At 43.1% G+C, this 14,654-nt stretch overlaps 1 protein-coding gene across 3 annotated transcripts in view; it reads left to right on the forward strand.

Annotated features, from left to right (window-relative positions):
* LOC139754204 (zwei Ig domain protein zig-8-like) overlaps positions 1 to 14,654 on the forward strand; it is a 377,483-nt gene that overhangs the window by 313,196 nt on the left and 49,633 nt on the right. For all 3 annotated transcript variants that reach the window (XM_071671440.1, XM_071671439.1, XM_071671441.1), the window contains one exon: positions 830 to 931. In XM_071671440.1, the coding sequence (XP_071527541.1) occupies positions 830 to 931 (102 nt within the window). The remainder of the gene's footprint in view (positions 1 to 829; positions 932 to 14,654) is intronic.

Below are 14,654 nucleotides of genomic sequence, written 5' to 3' on the forward strand. Positions count from 1 at the left end.
TAAAGAAAGTGACGTCTAGAATGTCCTCTCCATTGGCAGTAATTAAGTCTCTAACTCATCGGTAATATCCAACGCGCTTGACACTTTTTTTCTATGTTATCTGTAGGGATGCAGGTGGAGCTGCTTCTTCAGTAGTCTACGTGTGCTGCTATGCGGCACGCCCGTCTGCTATGCCAATTTACGAACGGACTTTCTCGGAGTTTGTCTTATGTGACCAGAAATATCCTGTATGTTCTCTCTTACTTCTACCGTCCTGCCGGATCTCGGCGCGTCCGCGCCTGATCCAATTTCACGAAACTTTGCAATTAACCGAGGCAGTGCGTTACCATGTGGTGTGGCAGTGTTGAGGGACTTTTCAGGAAACGTTTGTTTCAGTTTGTGTGTATGTTGGTCTGCACTATGTAACACCTGTTCCACCACAAACACTCGAGCCTCTAGCGACAAACCATCTTCACATTAACACGTGTTATCATCCGGTCGCACTCGCGTTCAGCGAAACGCTGAAGTGACATTTCGTGTGGAAGGAAGAGCAGGAAAATAGGAGGGAGGGATGCAGGGAGAAAGGGAAGGGAGAGAAGAAGGGAGGAAAGGGAAGGTAGGTTACCGTACGTGGCGATAGTCAAGTAGGCCATTTGTTGTAACAATAACGCTAAGAATGAGACGGTTTTACGGTTTGTAGTAGAGGAACACAGTGACTTTTGTCTCACCTTATATAACCCCGACAGAGCCACGGTGTCATCCTCTATCAGTAGACAATAAACCTCAAGCAATCTCCTCTACCCTGCCTAGACGGAGTTCCGACAGTAAACACTGTGTTGTCTTCCGGCAGGTGACGTGGCTCAAGAGAGATGAGGAGCAACTGCTGACGGCGGGCGGGCAAGTGTACTCGTCAGAGTCCAGGTACTCTGTGTCGCACGTCAGGCACCAGAAGGTAAGTCACTCTCGGGCTTTGTGAGTAAGTCGCCTCAGGCTAGGTGGGTAAGTCACCTCAAGCTAGGTGGGTAAGTCATCTCTGGACACGCCCTATAGTCTCGATAGCTTTTCACTACACCCATGATGAATTTCCCCCAAACTGAAGACACTCTCGATACACCTATGGTCATACGGCTAATTTTGTTACACCCACTGCGACCACGACACTTAGCACCTGTGCTAAGTGTACCCACATGATCTCTCATTACATCAGGTTGTGATACACCTGTTACGTATGTGATACACTCAAGCCACAAACAACTCACTGACCACATTATCTTGCTCCTTCACCACACCTACAATACTCCCGTTATACATGCAAAATATGGTCTACACCCGGAATGAAAGCACTACAGCCACAGAATACTTGTTACTTATGCACCGCTCTGGATACAGTGACACAATAGACCAACGTATGCACCATACTCACCCAACACCCATGGTGATTGCACTACACCAGGTAGTGTTGCCATTCCATAAATGGCAACACTGATACACTTAGGATACTGCAACACTGCTTCTTTAGTTACTTCTTGAGTGTGATAATCTCACACTCTCACTTACCCATAATAATCTCTCTGCACCACAATACCCACACACCACACCCACATGAAGCCCACAATTGGTTTCTCCTTCCAGTATACCCGCGACACTCGCTACACAGCACAATACTTCTGCTGCACCAAGAAGAAACCCAGGATGTTCTCACCATACCAATCCTATTTCACCACTCTACGAAACCTTCCCACAACACTCACAATACCCTCCCATCACATCCACAATACCTTCCCTCCACACACACTAGATTCTGGCCACACCACAATGCTCCGGTATAGCGGCTCTCTCGTTGTCAACGGCTGTAAGGCCAGCGATGCAGCGCTAAGTCGCTCGTAGAGAAGAAGAGCGCCTCCACAGAGGCTCTTACCCTAGGCAGAGCCAAGGTTGGTACAGAACACATAGTTGTGTTGGAGTTCGACCAGGTCCTCAGTTGGGGCAATTACTGCGTCAGGAACGTTGAGACTGAGTGTTGCAGTCACGCCAGTGTTATGTACCGTGAGGTGCTGCAGCTGTTGTAGCTGTTGCTGTCTTTCTATATGACCTTTGAACAATAACTTAATTACTTAACTGGAGTACTTGCATCGTCCACAGTGTGTAGTAAGTTAGAGCCCACATTATTTGCTGCGGTTTCTGTCTCAGTCACCGTAAGAGCATCGATCTAGACGTAACAGCAACAACAAACCAGAGAAAGCAAACGTTCTTCTCTCGTTATGACACCGAACACCAGCACAAAGTGAAGCACAAGCGACTGTGAGAGGAATGATTAAGAACGAAAGGTTTGAGTGGTGCTCGTACTTTCTTGTAGTCTTATGTGGACGGCGTGATGAAGGTTTACATGCAGAAAAAAAAGATATATAAGGTTGCTGGTAGTATGCTTTAAGATTTAGTTTTCTTCGGTCAGTTCGGTACGTATTACGGCTCCGTTTTACGTTCTTATGGAGTCTCGCTCACCCCTTCACCCCCCGGCAGAGCCCACTGATCTGAATCATACGTCTGGTGGTCTGATGACTTAATGAGGATATGTGTATCTGAAGATACTCAAGAAATCTTCTGCTTAAATGCGGCAACGTTGTCTTTAGCTGCGTTTAAGGATTATGACTCGGCAATTTGATGCTCAGCAAAGATAACTATAATCTTATCAACCGAGGTAGACATTCTGGGGACAATGATGACAATAGCCTTTAGATGTCTGATATTATGGACGGATCAGCAAGAATCCTGCTCCTTCACTGAGTAACCATATTTACTGTCGTGCTCAAGGGTCGTGCCGTCGTGCTCCAGGAGTTGAGCTCAGGAGTTCGATAGCTTCGCCAGCATCAGTTTGGTGGAACTGAGTCTTGAGCCCAACATGCACACTGTGGTGATCCCAGACTGTTGTAATGTCAAGGAATGTTGTCGAGGGCAATAAGGAGTAATGAGACATGAAACAATATGAGGTGTAGACGGTAAACGTTTTTTAGATCCAGAAAGCATGAACAAGGGATGGGAGAATATTTTGAAAATGTATCATACCGCAGAGATGTAATGGTTATTTACTTTAGAGTTAAGAGCGGGGGAAGTAGGGGTAGGAATGAACGTGTGAGGGAGGTCAGATATAGAGACGAGAGGAAAGCCATTATAAAAGAAAAAGTACAGTGAAGGTCCAAGTAACCTGGGGAGAATGTTGAAAGGGTGTGACTGGTGTTGAGTGCCTGTATGCAGATTGTGTGAGGGAATGGGATGAGAGCAGTATAGTGAGAAGATGAGAAGATGCAATGCTTTCCCCTCTATCTATACTCAGGTAATGTTAAGAATAATTCTTAAAGTGAATGCTGTTTGTTAAGTATAGGAGATAAGACATGAAGGTAAAAGCTGGAAGAACTATAAAGATTATAAATAGTAACGTAATAGCATAGATATATTGAGAAGATCGGCTGTATGGACCAGATCTACACCAGAAGAATGATGGTTAACAACATACAAGATACAAGAAGAGTAAGGCTGTATGTAGAGTTTCTCTTGGTTCAGGAAGAGCACACACACACACACACACACACACAATTTAAAAAGTACCTTCAACCTTTGAATGTATCAAATGTGTGTGTTTGTGTGAGCTTACAACACTGTTGCATATATATTATTTTATATTTCATCAGGGCTTCAAGCACCAAATCAAATGATGTTGCAGGAATAAAAGTCCGACAGGCTTTCTCTATTTCGCCAACCTTCCTGATTCACTAAAGATAATGCTACTGTCAGCATCATTTCTGCAAGTCTTGCTGCAGCCACGCCAACCAGTCCAGCAGACATCTCGCTCACTCCTGCTGATATGCAGACTTCTGCCAGACTGATATATGTGCACTCAACCTCGCAGTCACTCACACCGTCAGACTAATGATACTGTGTGAAGAGAATCATGTCATTGCATAAATCAGTTCCAAGTGAAGAATGATTTAATCGGATGTATTATACAATACACAAGGAATCAAGTAGATGAAGTTGATATGGTAAACAGCATTTTCAATCGTTTTTTTAATTATGACTTTACTTGTTCATCATATGGAAGTCTCCGATGGTTAGTCCAGCAGGTACCTATAATGGTTATAAGAAAGGCTGTCTGGAAGTGCTAAATTTAGATTGATTCATTATTCAAGTCTAGCTTTGAAAAGCTTAAACCATTGGTCCAGCTATTACGAGTTATTCTTGGGCAGTCCAACATGGGGTCACTTTAAGCTGGCTAAATCATGGTCTGGCGCATAGTCTCAAGCCCGCAGATTTAAGATAGTAAAACGGCGTCTTAGTGAGATTATTCAGGTGATCATCATCTCAAGGAAACATTGAATACATTTCTCAAGACAGAGGATATAACCCTATGACCCAGCGGGGAAGACAGACTTCCATGCTAGCATTGTCAAACTGGCTATCAAATAAAGAAAGACAAGTGAAAAATTATGCTGGAAGGTTGATATTTCGGAACAAAGATGATGGACAGAATATTAGCTCAACCTTAAACCACCAACTATTTTCACAAAACATCAGTCATATGAAATTGGATTAAGCTTCCATAAACCTCGCCAAACTTGACGTTCTCGTAGATTTGCCATCTTGCCTCGTTAAACATGAACCAAGTTGCCTTTGTTGATGATATTCAAACTTCCTCGATTTCCACATTGTTCCTGACGATGAATGATGGTAGGAGTACAAGAATCTATCAAGTGTAGTTCCTTAGTACAAGGAATATATCAAAAGTACTTCCTCAGTACAAGGAATATACCAAGTGTAGCTCCTCAGTACAAGGAATATATCAAAAGTACTTCCTCAGTACAAGGAATATACCAAGTGTAGTTCCTTAGTACAAGGAATATATCAAAAGTACTTCCTCAGTACAAGGAATATACCAAGTGTAGCTTCTCAGTACAAGGAATATATCACGTGTAGATCCTCAGTAAAAAGAATGTCAAGTATAGTTCCTCAGTTCTGCTAAATTCTTGAAAATCAAAGCAGCAAAACTCAGTTCCTTTTGGTCCTGAATTAACTGAAAAAGTTTTAAACTTACCTGCCACGAGTAACGAAGAGGGACACACACGACAGATTATCCTGTATAATGCAACAGACGATTCAAACATCCATGAGTTGAAATGTTAAACTGTCGACGCCAGCAATGGTTCCTGCGGCACGCCTCCAGAAATTCATCATTCACTCCATGACGGTCATTGCCTGGTCTTAACAGTGCACTACGGGTCGTTATACAAGAATATTTTGCAAGCATTTGTTTACATACTTGAACCTAACATCTGCACATTCTTACGTAGTTTATGTTTCTTGTACCATTCATCCTGTGAAGTTTAGCTACATCGTCTACGTTAGGATCAGCCTTGAAACATTACGAACTTTCTTTGTGAAGGTTTCTGTAAGAAGTATTGATTTGGGTGGCAGAGAACATGTTTTTCTCTGGTATGATATGAACCTTTAGTCAGAGAATATTGGACAGTTATCATAGATGAAAAAAGTTCATCATGATCTTCATTTGATATTTTGAAAAATATAACAACATTTTGATTCCTAATAAATTTTCTGCTTTCATTTACGTTCAAGATTACGAAGCAAATTACTCTTCCATATTTTCAGAATGATACTTTTAAACCGGCGAAGGTTGATGTTAGGAAGTATGTAGTTGGAAATATAAAGTGTTTGGATCAAAACTTTCTCGTATGTTGCTAAACCTTATTGGCCGATAGAATAACAGCTGGCACATCCAGCTGGACCTGTCGCCCGTTACGTTACAAGCTACTCTGATATTTTTCCCTCTGAAGATATCAACTGTCACATGATACGAATATTTGTGGCTCATCATCAAATTCTCGGAGCCTTTAATTCAGTGAACGTAATCAGATGTTTCCGTCATGCTACTGTGTCGTTTGTGAAATTTCTTTGGTCCATGTATATATACAGCGACCACTGCTAATGTACGTCGTCAGTATTTGCAGTGAGTGGCGTGGCGGCAAAGTTATATATTTACATGCATAATCACAGCAGGCACAGGATAGTACGAAAATAAGATTACTCCTCGTTTTCTGAGGATGAATGACGGTTTTCACATGCGTTGTTCACTGTATCTTCCGTGGCAGTTTCCTTGGTTCCGTGTTGTTGTGAGCGACATTATCAGACAGATTACCGGGTCATTGCAGTCCTCTAGGTCCCAGGTAGAGGGAGTGCCACTTACAAATGTCTTTAATAAAAGTCAAGGTGACTTACTCATCAGCTGACTGCAAAGGTTTTATTTACTTTATCTCCTTAACACAGGATCGTACGATCCTCGAGCGCAACCTTAAAAGTTCAGGTCCGAGGACAGGCCATGATTTCCAAGGGTCATACCGTCAGCTCACTGTGTCCTGCTCAAAGGCCGAACTTTCGTTTTCAAGAGGTTACGATATCTGTCGACATTCAGTAATTCATATCAGTAGAACCAGTTATTGTACCACTGACATTTACTGATCTTAGAGTCGATCATTTACTCGGCTTCAACTTACTTTTGACCAATATATAACATCAGACTCTGTTCCATTTTCTGTTGAAACGATCAACAATCGTAAGTATACAAAGTTTAAAAGACTTAGAACACATTTAACTACCAGATTAGCACTATATGTCATCTGCGTAATTTTTAGTGCCCTTTCTTTCATCATCCTAATTTTACATATGTTAATTTTGATTCCAACCATAGGCTCAAAACTGATGCAAATAATGGATTCATATGTTTGGAAGTTGTTGTTATAGGTTACTGGGTATGTTCCTCCTTCCACAAGACCGATCATGTCCCCCTCTGCACCATAGCTTTCAGCAACGCACTAGTGGGAAGCATTTTGCTGTGTTTTGTAAACACCAGTAACGACATGGCTTAGAGGATGGGATGAGGAGGAGTCACTCTTATTCTGTGGAAAAACAAAACCAGCAGACCCCAGTATTAGTCATGTCCTCAATCAGAACATTACTTCAAGCAAGATTCACTGTGAACTTGGCTGTATCCTCACGTGAACCTGGCTGTATCCACATTGTTCCAACAAGTAACAGTCAAGTAGAAACCCTCACACAGGATGTAGTTGCTTTGTCAACACCTCAAATTTGTATATTGCTGAAACCCTTGAACACGACGGCTCAACCCTTAAGCATGACTACATGCCTTTGACTTACTCCTTAAGGTCAGCTCAGAGTCAACACTGTCATACTCAAGAGTCGCACTGTCGTGTTCAAGGATCATATCGTCGTGTTCAAGGGTCGCACCGTCGTGTTCAAGGGTCGCACCGTCGTGTTCAAGGGTCGTACCGTCGCGTTCAGGGGTCGTATCGTCGTGTTCAAGGGTCGCACCGTCGTGTTCAAGGGTCGTCCCGTCGTGTCCAAGGGTCGTACCGTCGTGTCCAAGGGTCGCACCGTCGTGTTCAAGGGTCGTACCGTCGTGTTCAAGGGTCGTACCGTCGTGTTCAAGGGTCGCACTGTCGTGTTCAAGGGTCGTACCGTCGTGTTCATGGGTCGTACCGTCGTGTTCAAGGGTCGTGCCGTCGTGTTAGAGGCGTCAGGTATTTATCAACGTTTGTTGTCATATTGATGGAATACGTCAGAGTATCACTGGGGAGGAGCTGGTTGGTCCTGCTGCATTATATATTGATAACAGAACGTCACACAAACATTTCTTACATTTTTGCAGACAAATCTTAAAGGTTTCACTTACAACATTTTGGTTAAATATAACATTCAAGCGATGAGTTTTATGAATACTACCTCAGTCTTCCTCCTTACAGAGCTTAAAGATATCCATTGTAAGTCTTACTGTAAGCTGGCAACTGATGATAGTTTTTAGCTGGTAGGCCTGAAATCTGCTGTTTCTGGAGGAGTAAGGTCGATGGCTTCACTTGACCCCCGCCACACTGAGTAATTCACGTCGGATGTTAGCTAAGCGAGGGTTAGAGCCGTCCAGAGCATGACTCGTGGAAGACTGGCGCTTGTCTCAGTGTCCTGAGGTTGCGGATGAACCAAATGGGTTCCATATTGATGTGATGACCAGGTGTTGAATGTGTCTGTAGCTTGTGTCTCGGTTGTCTTTCAGTTTCTGTATATTTTTTGTGTTGGTTTACATAGTATACTAGTTGGTTTATAGTATACTAGTTGGTTTACATAGTATACTAGTTGGTGTACACAGTATACTAGTTGGTTAACATAGTATACTAGTTGGTTTACACCGTATACTAGTTGGTTTCATACCAAGTCATTCATGTTGGTCGTCAGTTCTTTCCATATAATTGTGTTTTGTTCATTAGTGGTTCATGGAATCGTACTTCCTACTCGAGAACCGTAACATGTGTGTGTTACCGTAGTCTAGTCGTGAGTTGTAACACTTGATGGCAACACTAGTATTGACATAGCAAAGTCCACGTCGTGGCTAAGGTCGAGTCAGTCATGTTCAACAGATCAGTATGACGTCAGCAACTGCTGAGGTTATGCTCCCGCTCACCTGGTTTCGCTGACGTCAGTAGGCGGGGTTTAACCCATTCCAGTTGCAAACCTGAACTCAGATTCAGTCAGGAACGTCATCATTTCTAGTTTGGGTGAACCTGCTGACCACAAGGCTGCCAAGATGCCAGTACCTTTTATACCTGAATCCGGGTAGAGATCATCTAGCGAATTTCTCATCAAGCTTGGCAGTAATAGAGCGTTATGCAGGATATTATTGGTATTTTTACACTTTTCAAGATGCTTGTTGCTAATTGAACAATACGGTATGACCCTCAAGCATGGCGTTCCTGCCCTTGAACACGACGGTACGGCTCTTGAATATGACTGACAAAACACATGCAGAGTCATGCTGAAGTGTTCAAGGGTCATGCATTTTTGCTCTAGTGTCTTGTCTACTTCCAGGGCTACCGAACGATTACCTATACATCAGGGTAATTATTCAAAGACAAGTAGCTACTTGCAACATGTATCGACCTGGTAATTCCAATGACAAAATGTTGCAGGAAGTTGTCCCAACGCGCAGGCGCCCTGGTTAGTAATGACATTCTGTTGGTTAGATAATCCGAGTGTGTGTCCTACTTGGTTTGACCTTGAACATCAGCTCCACAGACACAGCAATATAGTATAATACTAAAGATGATAAGTCATCTATTATTGTTATCCATTGTTTATCATAGCAACAACCTTGTATTTCTGTCAACCGTTTACTGAAAATAAGAAAATTATTTTACTGTTGACAACGGGTTGGAGTGTCACTGTATTAGATATTTCTCCCATCAGTAAAATAGTCACGATGAAGTGCAGAAGGAAACTCTACACCAAAATATTCTTACCGAGCTGGCTGATGGCAGGTCCAGCCAGTTGAATCTCTCTGGGACGTTTTCATTAGTTGTCACATTGTTGCCCCACACGAGCTGGAGGACCCGAGCATAAAGTGTACAGTCCTGGCCAGAGTGGTTTCTGGCGGGCTGAATACCAGTAAATACGTTCCCCAATGTTGGTCCTGAGTTATATTTCGTAAACCAAGTCTGAGTCTATCCTGGAAAATCAAATTAACTGTCATCCGCCGGTAGTGAAGTAGCGCGTGCATGAGAGTAGGAGACCTACCGACCTCACTATCTTCTCAATGGATAATAGTAAATAACAAATAGAGTATCAATTTTGTGTTCAATGTTTTATGTGGATGATACGCCACACTTGCTCTGATACTTACTCTGTTGCAAGACTCATAGCAGTGTCTACCTTTCTGCCAGTTGTCTCAAACATAGCTCTCCGATTTCTGATATCTTTTGTCCGCCTAATACGTTACTCGGTGCAGGTAGGTGGTGCGAGGAAGCACCAAGAGGAACCTACTGTTGTGGTGATGCAGGCGGGCACAACACGTCTTAACACTCAGCAAGTCATCACGAACCATTCATTACCCTCTGTGGCCGCAGCGTGTGGAAGGGAGTCTTGGCGTGTGTGTGTGTGTGTGTGTGTGTGTGCCTGTGTGTGTGCGTGTGTGTGTGTGTGTGTGTGTGTGTGTCCAACTTTTCCTCCATGTTTCCGAGCGTCTGGCATCCTAGCCCGAGGGTGAGCGTCTCTCTCCAGATTCTTAATTCAAACGTCTGATTATCGCTCAAGGCAAACTATTGACGTCGACTTACAAGTTGGAGAGGAGTCTTTCCTGACTCCTCCGCCGCCAAGTGAATGGCAACATAAAAGTGCATGAGACGTGGTCTCAGATCAAAACTTTCCTCATCGGTGAGTAATTCACCAGATTGTCGAGAATTCCCACCGCTTCTGTGACCCGATCGGGATAAAATGGTAGGAGAAGGAATGTGACAGAGAAGGAGAGAGAGACAGACAGACAGACAGAAAGAAAGACAGACAGACAGTTATAGACAAGAGAAAGGACAGACAAAAAGTGTAAACTTATTTAAATGCAAAGTTCCAGCGTGTGGTCTGGTCCACCAAACCACTGTCAAGACCTAGCTGATCATCCCACTTACGAATGGACTTAAAATGACAGTTTCATTCGTGTTTTTATTCATTTTTTGACTCGGGATCTTTATCATATGCGCATGTCACAGTTTTAGAATGAGAATTAGAAACACGTATATATTCTCAAATGTTTTAATTAACGGTTTACCTCTCTCTCTCTCTCTCTCTCTCTCTCTCTCTCTCTCTCTCTCTCTCTCTCTCTCTCTCTCTCTCTCTCTCTCTCTCTCCACTTTTCTCGCACAATTGGCTTCTCGTTGGTTTGTTCGAGCACATCGAAATCCGATCCAGTCTCAGCCAGCTGGGGACCTGCTCTTCCAGTTTACATCTTAGTCACTTGATCAGCTCACACAGCTCTCGGTGCCACACCCTGGCTCGCGTATCGTCGCGCTGCTCCACACGTTCATAACAGCTGAACCACCGACCATCTTTTTGTTGTATGTTACTTAAACGCAGAATCGACAGCTTTCATTATATAGTTCTCAACATGTCACTGTGTTACTATGAAAGCTTAACTTTCCCTACAGATTTACAGCCTAATTGGATTATTTAGGCGAAAGATATATGAAAATGTTCCTCTAAAATACTGCAGTTAATTGCCAGTGAAACTGTTTAATGTATAACCCACGGCATATAATATTTTCCTTCATTTATCCGTGATTATTATGGTGCAAATTTCCATAAACAATTATGTTTTATATATACATACATATATTTGTATATACTTTCGTTAAACGTTATTCATTATATGCAGGTTTTGCATTTGTGTCTTGCTTATAGTTTCTTACTGACATGGTTCCTCATCTGCACACATGGGAAATAAGCAGTCGGGTTGTAGGTAATGTTGTGGGATCATGTTTATTATTCCTGCAGCCTGGGAGATGAGCAGTTCTGGTTGTGTTCACCATACTCGCCTTACCTGCTGCTGCTGCCGCCTTGAGTTGGTCCAGGGCGGGATTAATTGCCAATTACACAGGCTGAGGGAGGAGGGTGTTCCCTGAAGAGCGAGTGTAGAGGTGGGGCATGATGGCCCCCTCCTCAGACCACCCATCAGCCCACCACCACCACCCACCAGCCCACCTGTTCTACCCGGCAGGCCCACTCACTTGTCTTCATACTTATATCTGGTGTAAAGTTTAGAGTTAAATTCTTATTCCTTACCGTAGCTAATCTTATTCCTTATTATGATTAATCTTATTTCTAATATCCGCGTTTCACGTGTCTTGTCCATCTTGAGCACTCTGTGTCTAGCGTTCTCTCATGGCAAATTTATGATTTACTTCCATGTGCTGCCGTCAACTGTGCAACTCCCGCAGTTCACCCTTATCACACCAACAAAGACACATTCTGACCCCTTCATTCCTTTCCCCTACCTTCTCCTCGTCAGAGATAGTTGAAACAGGTCACGTAAAAAACAGGTCAGAGTGAGTTATTTTGACACGGTCAGTTAGACGGGGCTTTGGTGTAGCTGCGAAGAGGTCAGCGAACCGATGGAGGATTGTCTTATGATATAAGTCACAGAACATGAGTATAATGCCAGACGGGTAATAAACTAGAACAGAAAAAGCCTTTCTCTCAGGATGGAGAATGGAATTACTACCTAGAACATTGGCGGAATAAAGGAGAAGTTATTAAGTTTACAGGCATCGTAAAGGGAACCATCAGGATTAAAGTGAGGCAAGTAGAGAAATTTCTGTTATGAACCGGAGGCGACAAATAGAGACTTGCACGCGGAGAAACATTCAGTCCTTGGAGTGAGATTAGTCGACCAGATTCCGGGTCTCCAACATTACTCAGCAAGAACAATGTAAGAACTAAGAAGAAATATCGACAGTTCTCAGTCCTTGATATGTGCTGACCAAGTGATGAATCGTCCAGTGATGAGTGAAAATATTATTTTCTTTCCAGTCATGTGGCTGACCTTGTCTTCAACGTTCAGTAGAATCATAGCCTCAAAAAGTCGACCGACGTACATTCCACATCTCTTGGCACTTGCAACTCCAGCCTTGCCACACCAGTTCGGTCCCTCCCGCTCCACAACCCAGACATATAATCTGCGTTGCTCATTTTCACGTAAAACTACTCAGGTTTTATTTCCTGTTAGATTTCCTTCAAGCTCGTCCTTCTTCAGCATGCTTACCTTTGCTCGTCGGGCGTCTGTCATAACTAAATGTCTCCTTGACCCATTACAGTTATAGTAATTGTCTGTTGAACTTATCATGCTGTTTATGCAGCAGATGAAAATATTATTTGATGCCTCTGACTTATGTCTGTCAGAATTATTTACCTTTAAGGTTACAACAAATTTGTTCATAAATTCATATATACAATAAATAGATTTATATATGAACACTGCACCTAGACCAATACCTTTGGCTGAATGGACTCAAGCCTGAGTGGTGCTGAAATGTTTAGGATAAGTGTTATCAGCAGCGGCTGATGAAGCCCTCCACCTGACCTCCCACACACCACACTGGCCTCTCTGATCACATGACAAATGTCACTGATGTTTCACCTGTCTCAGGTCAATGGCCTTCGTTCATGACCAATGGCCGCTTGAAATGCAAGAATTGCATTGCATCTCCTCACGAAACCCTAATGAATTACCATGACGAACAACAAATCTTTAAAAGAACTTACGGTGTATCTAATATCGAAGCTGCTCACACCACTAACTACGCTAAGCAGGACAGCATCTGGGAGGGATTCAAAAATTATCTGAAAACCAGAAATCTGCTCTGAATAATTCACTTTATTTTCCCGGTTTTCTCGGTTTGTGTTAATCTCAAATACCTCATACATCTGAAGCTTGATAACAGTCGTATCAAAAATATATAATATGTGAAACAAAATTTCGCAATTTTACATTTGTTATTATTTACTTCGCAATTTTACATTTGTTATTATTTACACTTAACTTTACCAGGCAATGATGCATTATTAATAAACTCACACATAACATTTCCAACAGATAATACAGTATTATGATGATGCTAATGCTGGACTAACAACCTGGCAGTCCTGAAATGAAATCTATTCGAGGAAGATTATTACTTGATGTACATTCTGTTGTGTGTCATAAAAGGAAGCCTCAGGAAAGCACCACAGACTCTACCTACCATAACGGCTGGACCTTGTATAACTACAACACTCAGACATACAGACGAGCGAAGCACCCCTGCCTCTGTGGTGTCACGTGGGGTATTGATCAAGGTAAAGTGAGGGTCGTGTGTGGGAGAGAGCAAAAGGGATTCGGAACTCTTATCCTCCAGAGCACCACCACAGCTCGGCCCCTGAGCACGGCGATACGACGTTTGAGCACGACAGTACGACCCTTGTGCAAAACGATGCAAACCTGACGCGAAAGTACGACCCTTGGGTAAGATGGCCTGGCTTTTGACCTGACCCATTAGAGTCAGATGAAACTATTCATCCAAGACTGATACGTATTCGGTTTCGTACAATACTTCCGTTGATGATTCTCAGGGGAATAACAATACCACAGGACATTAAAACAACAAATATTTGTGACATCGGAGTGCTTCTAGCCCCTGGAGCACGACAGTGCATGGTGGCGTAACCCTCGACCTAACCCTTAAAGGTTAGGTCAGAGGTCAGGCCATCAGACGTAAGCGTTGCACCGTTGTGGTCATGGTGTTGACTGACTTGATCAACTATGCAGGTCGAGTATCATATGAATGTGTAGTTCAGGAGCGACTGTGACTGGTTGGGAATCTGTTATATAGTTAAACCCTGCAGCAAGCTGTCAACCAACATCAGTAAAGAAGAAAGACTATAGAAGAAAAGAGAAAGAAATCGAATACGAGAAAGGTTTAGATGAAGAATGGCTCAAGCATATGATACAATTGTTCCTGGAAACCTGGTATCACTTTATGTTGAAGAGGCAGAACCAAACGGAGTAAGGAGGAGACTGATCAGATATCTGCTGATCCATTTGAAGAAGAAATGTAGGGAGAGAAAGGAGAGGGGCGTGGTGAAGAGAGAGGAGAGCGTAGAGAGGAAAACTCTCCCAGGAAAAAAGGAGATGGGATGGCAGGAGAGAGAGGAAAGAGGGCCAGGGTGACGCCCACACCCGGTCAGCCAGGCAGCCTGCGTGACAACCCTCCGTGGTTCCCCGGATGGTGCAGACCTCACCA

The sequence above is a fragment of the Panulirus ornatus genome, chromosome 16, assembly GCF_036320965.1.
Source record: "Panulirus ornatus isolate Po-2019 chromosome 16, ASM3632096v1, whole genome shotgun sequence".
NCBI classification, from domain to species: Eukaryota; Metazoa; Arthropoda; class Malacostraca; order Decapoda; family Palinuridae; genus Panulirus; species Panulirus ornatus.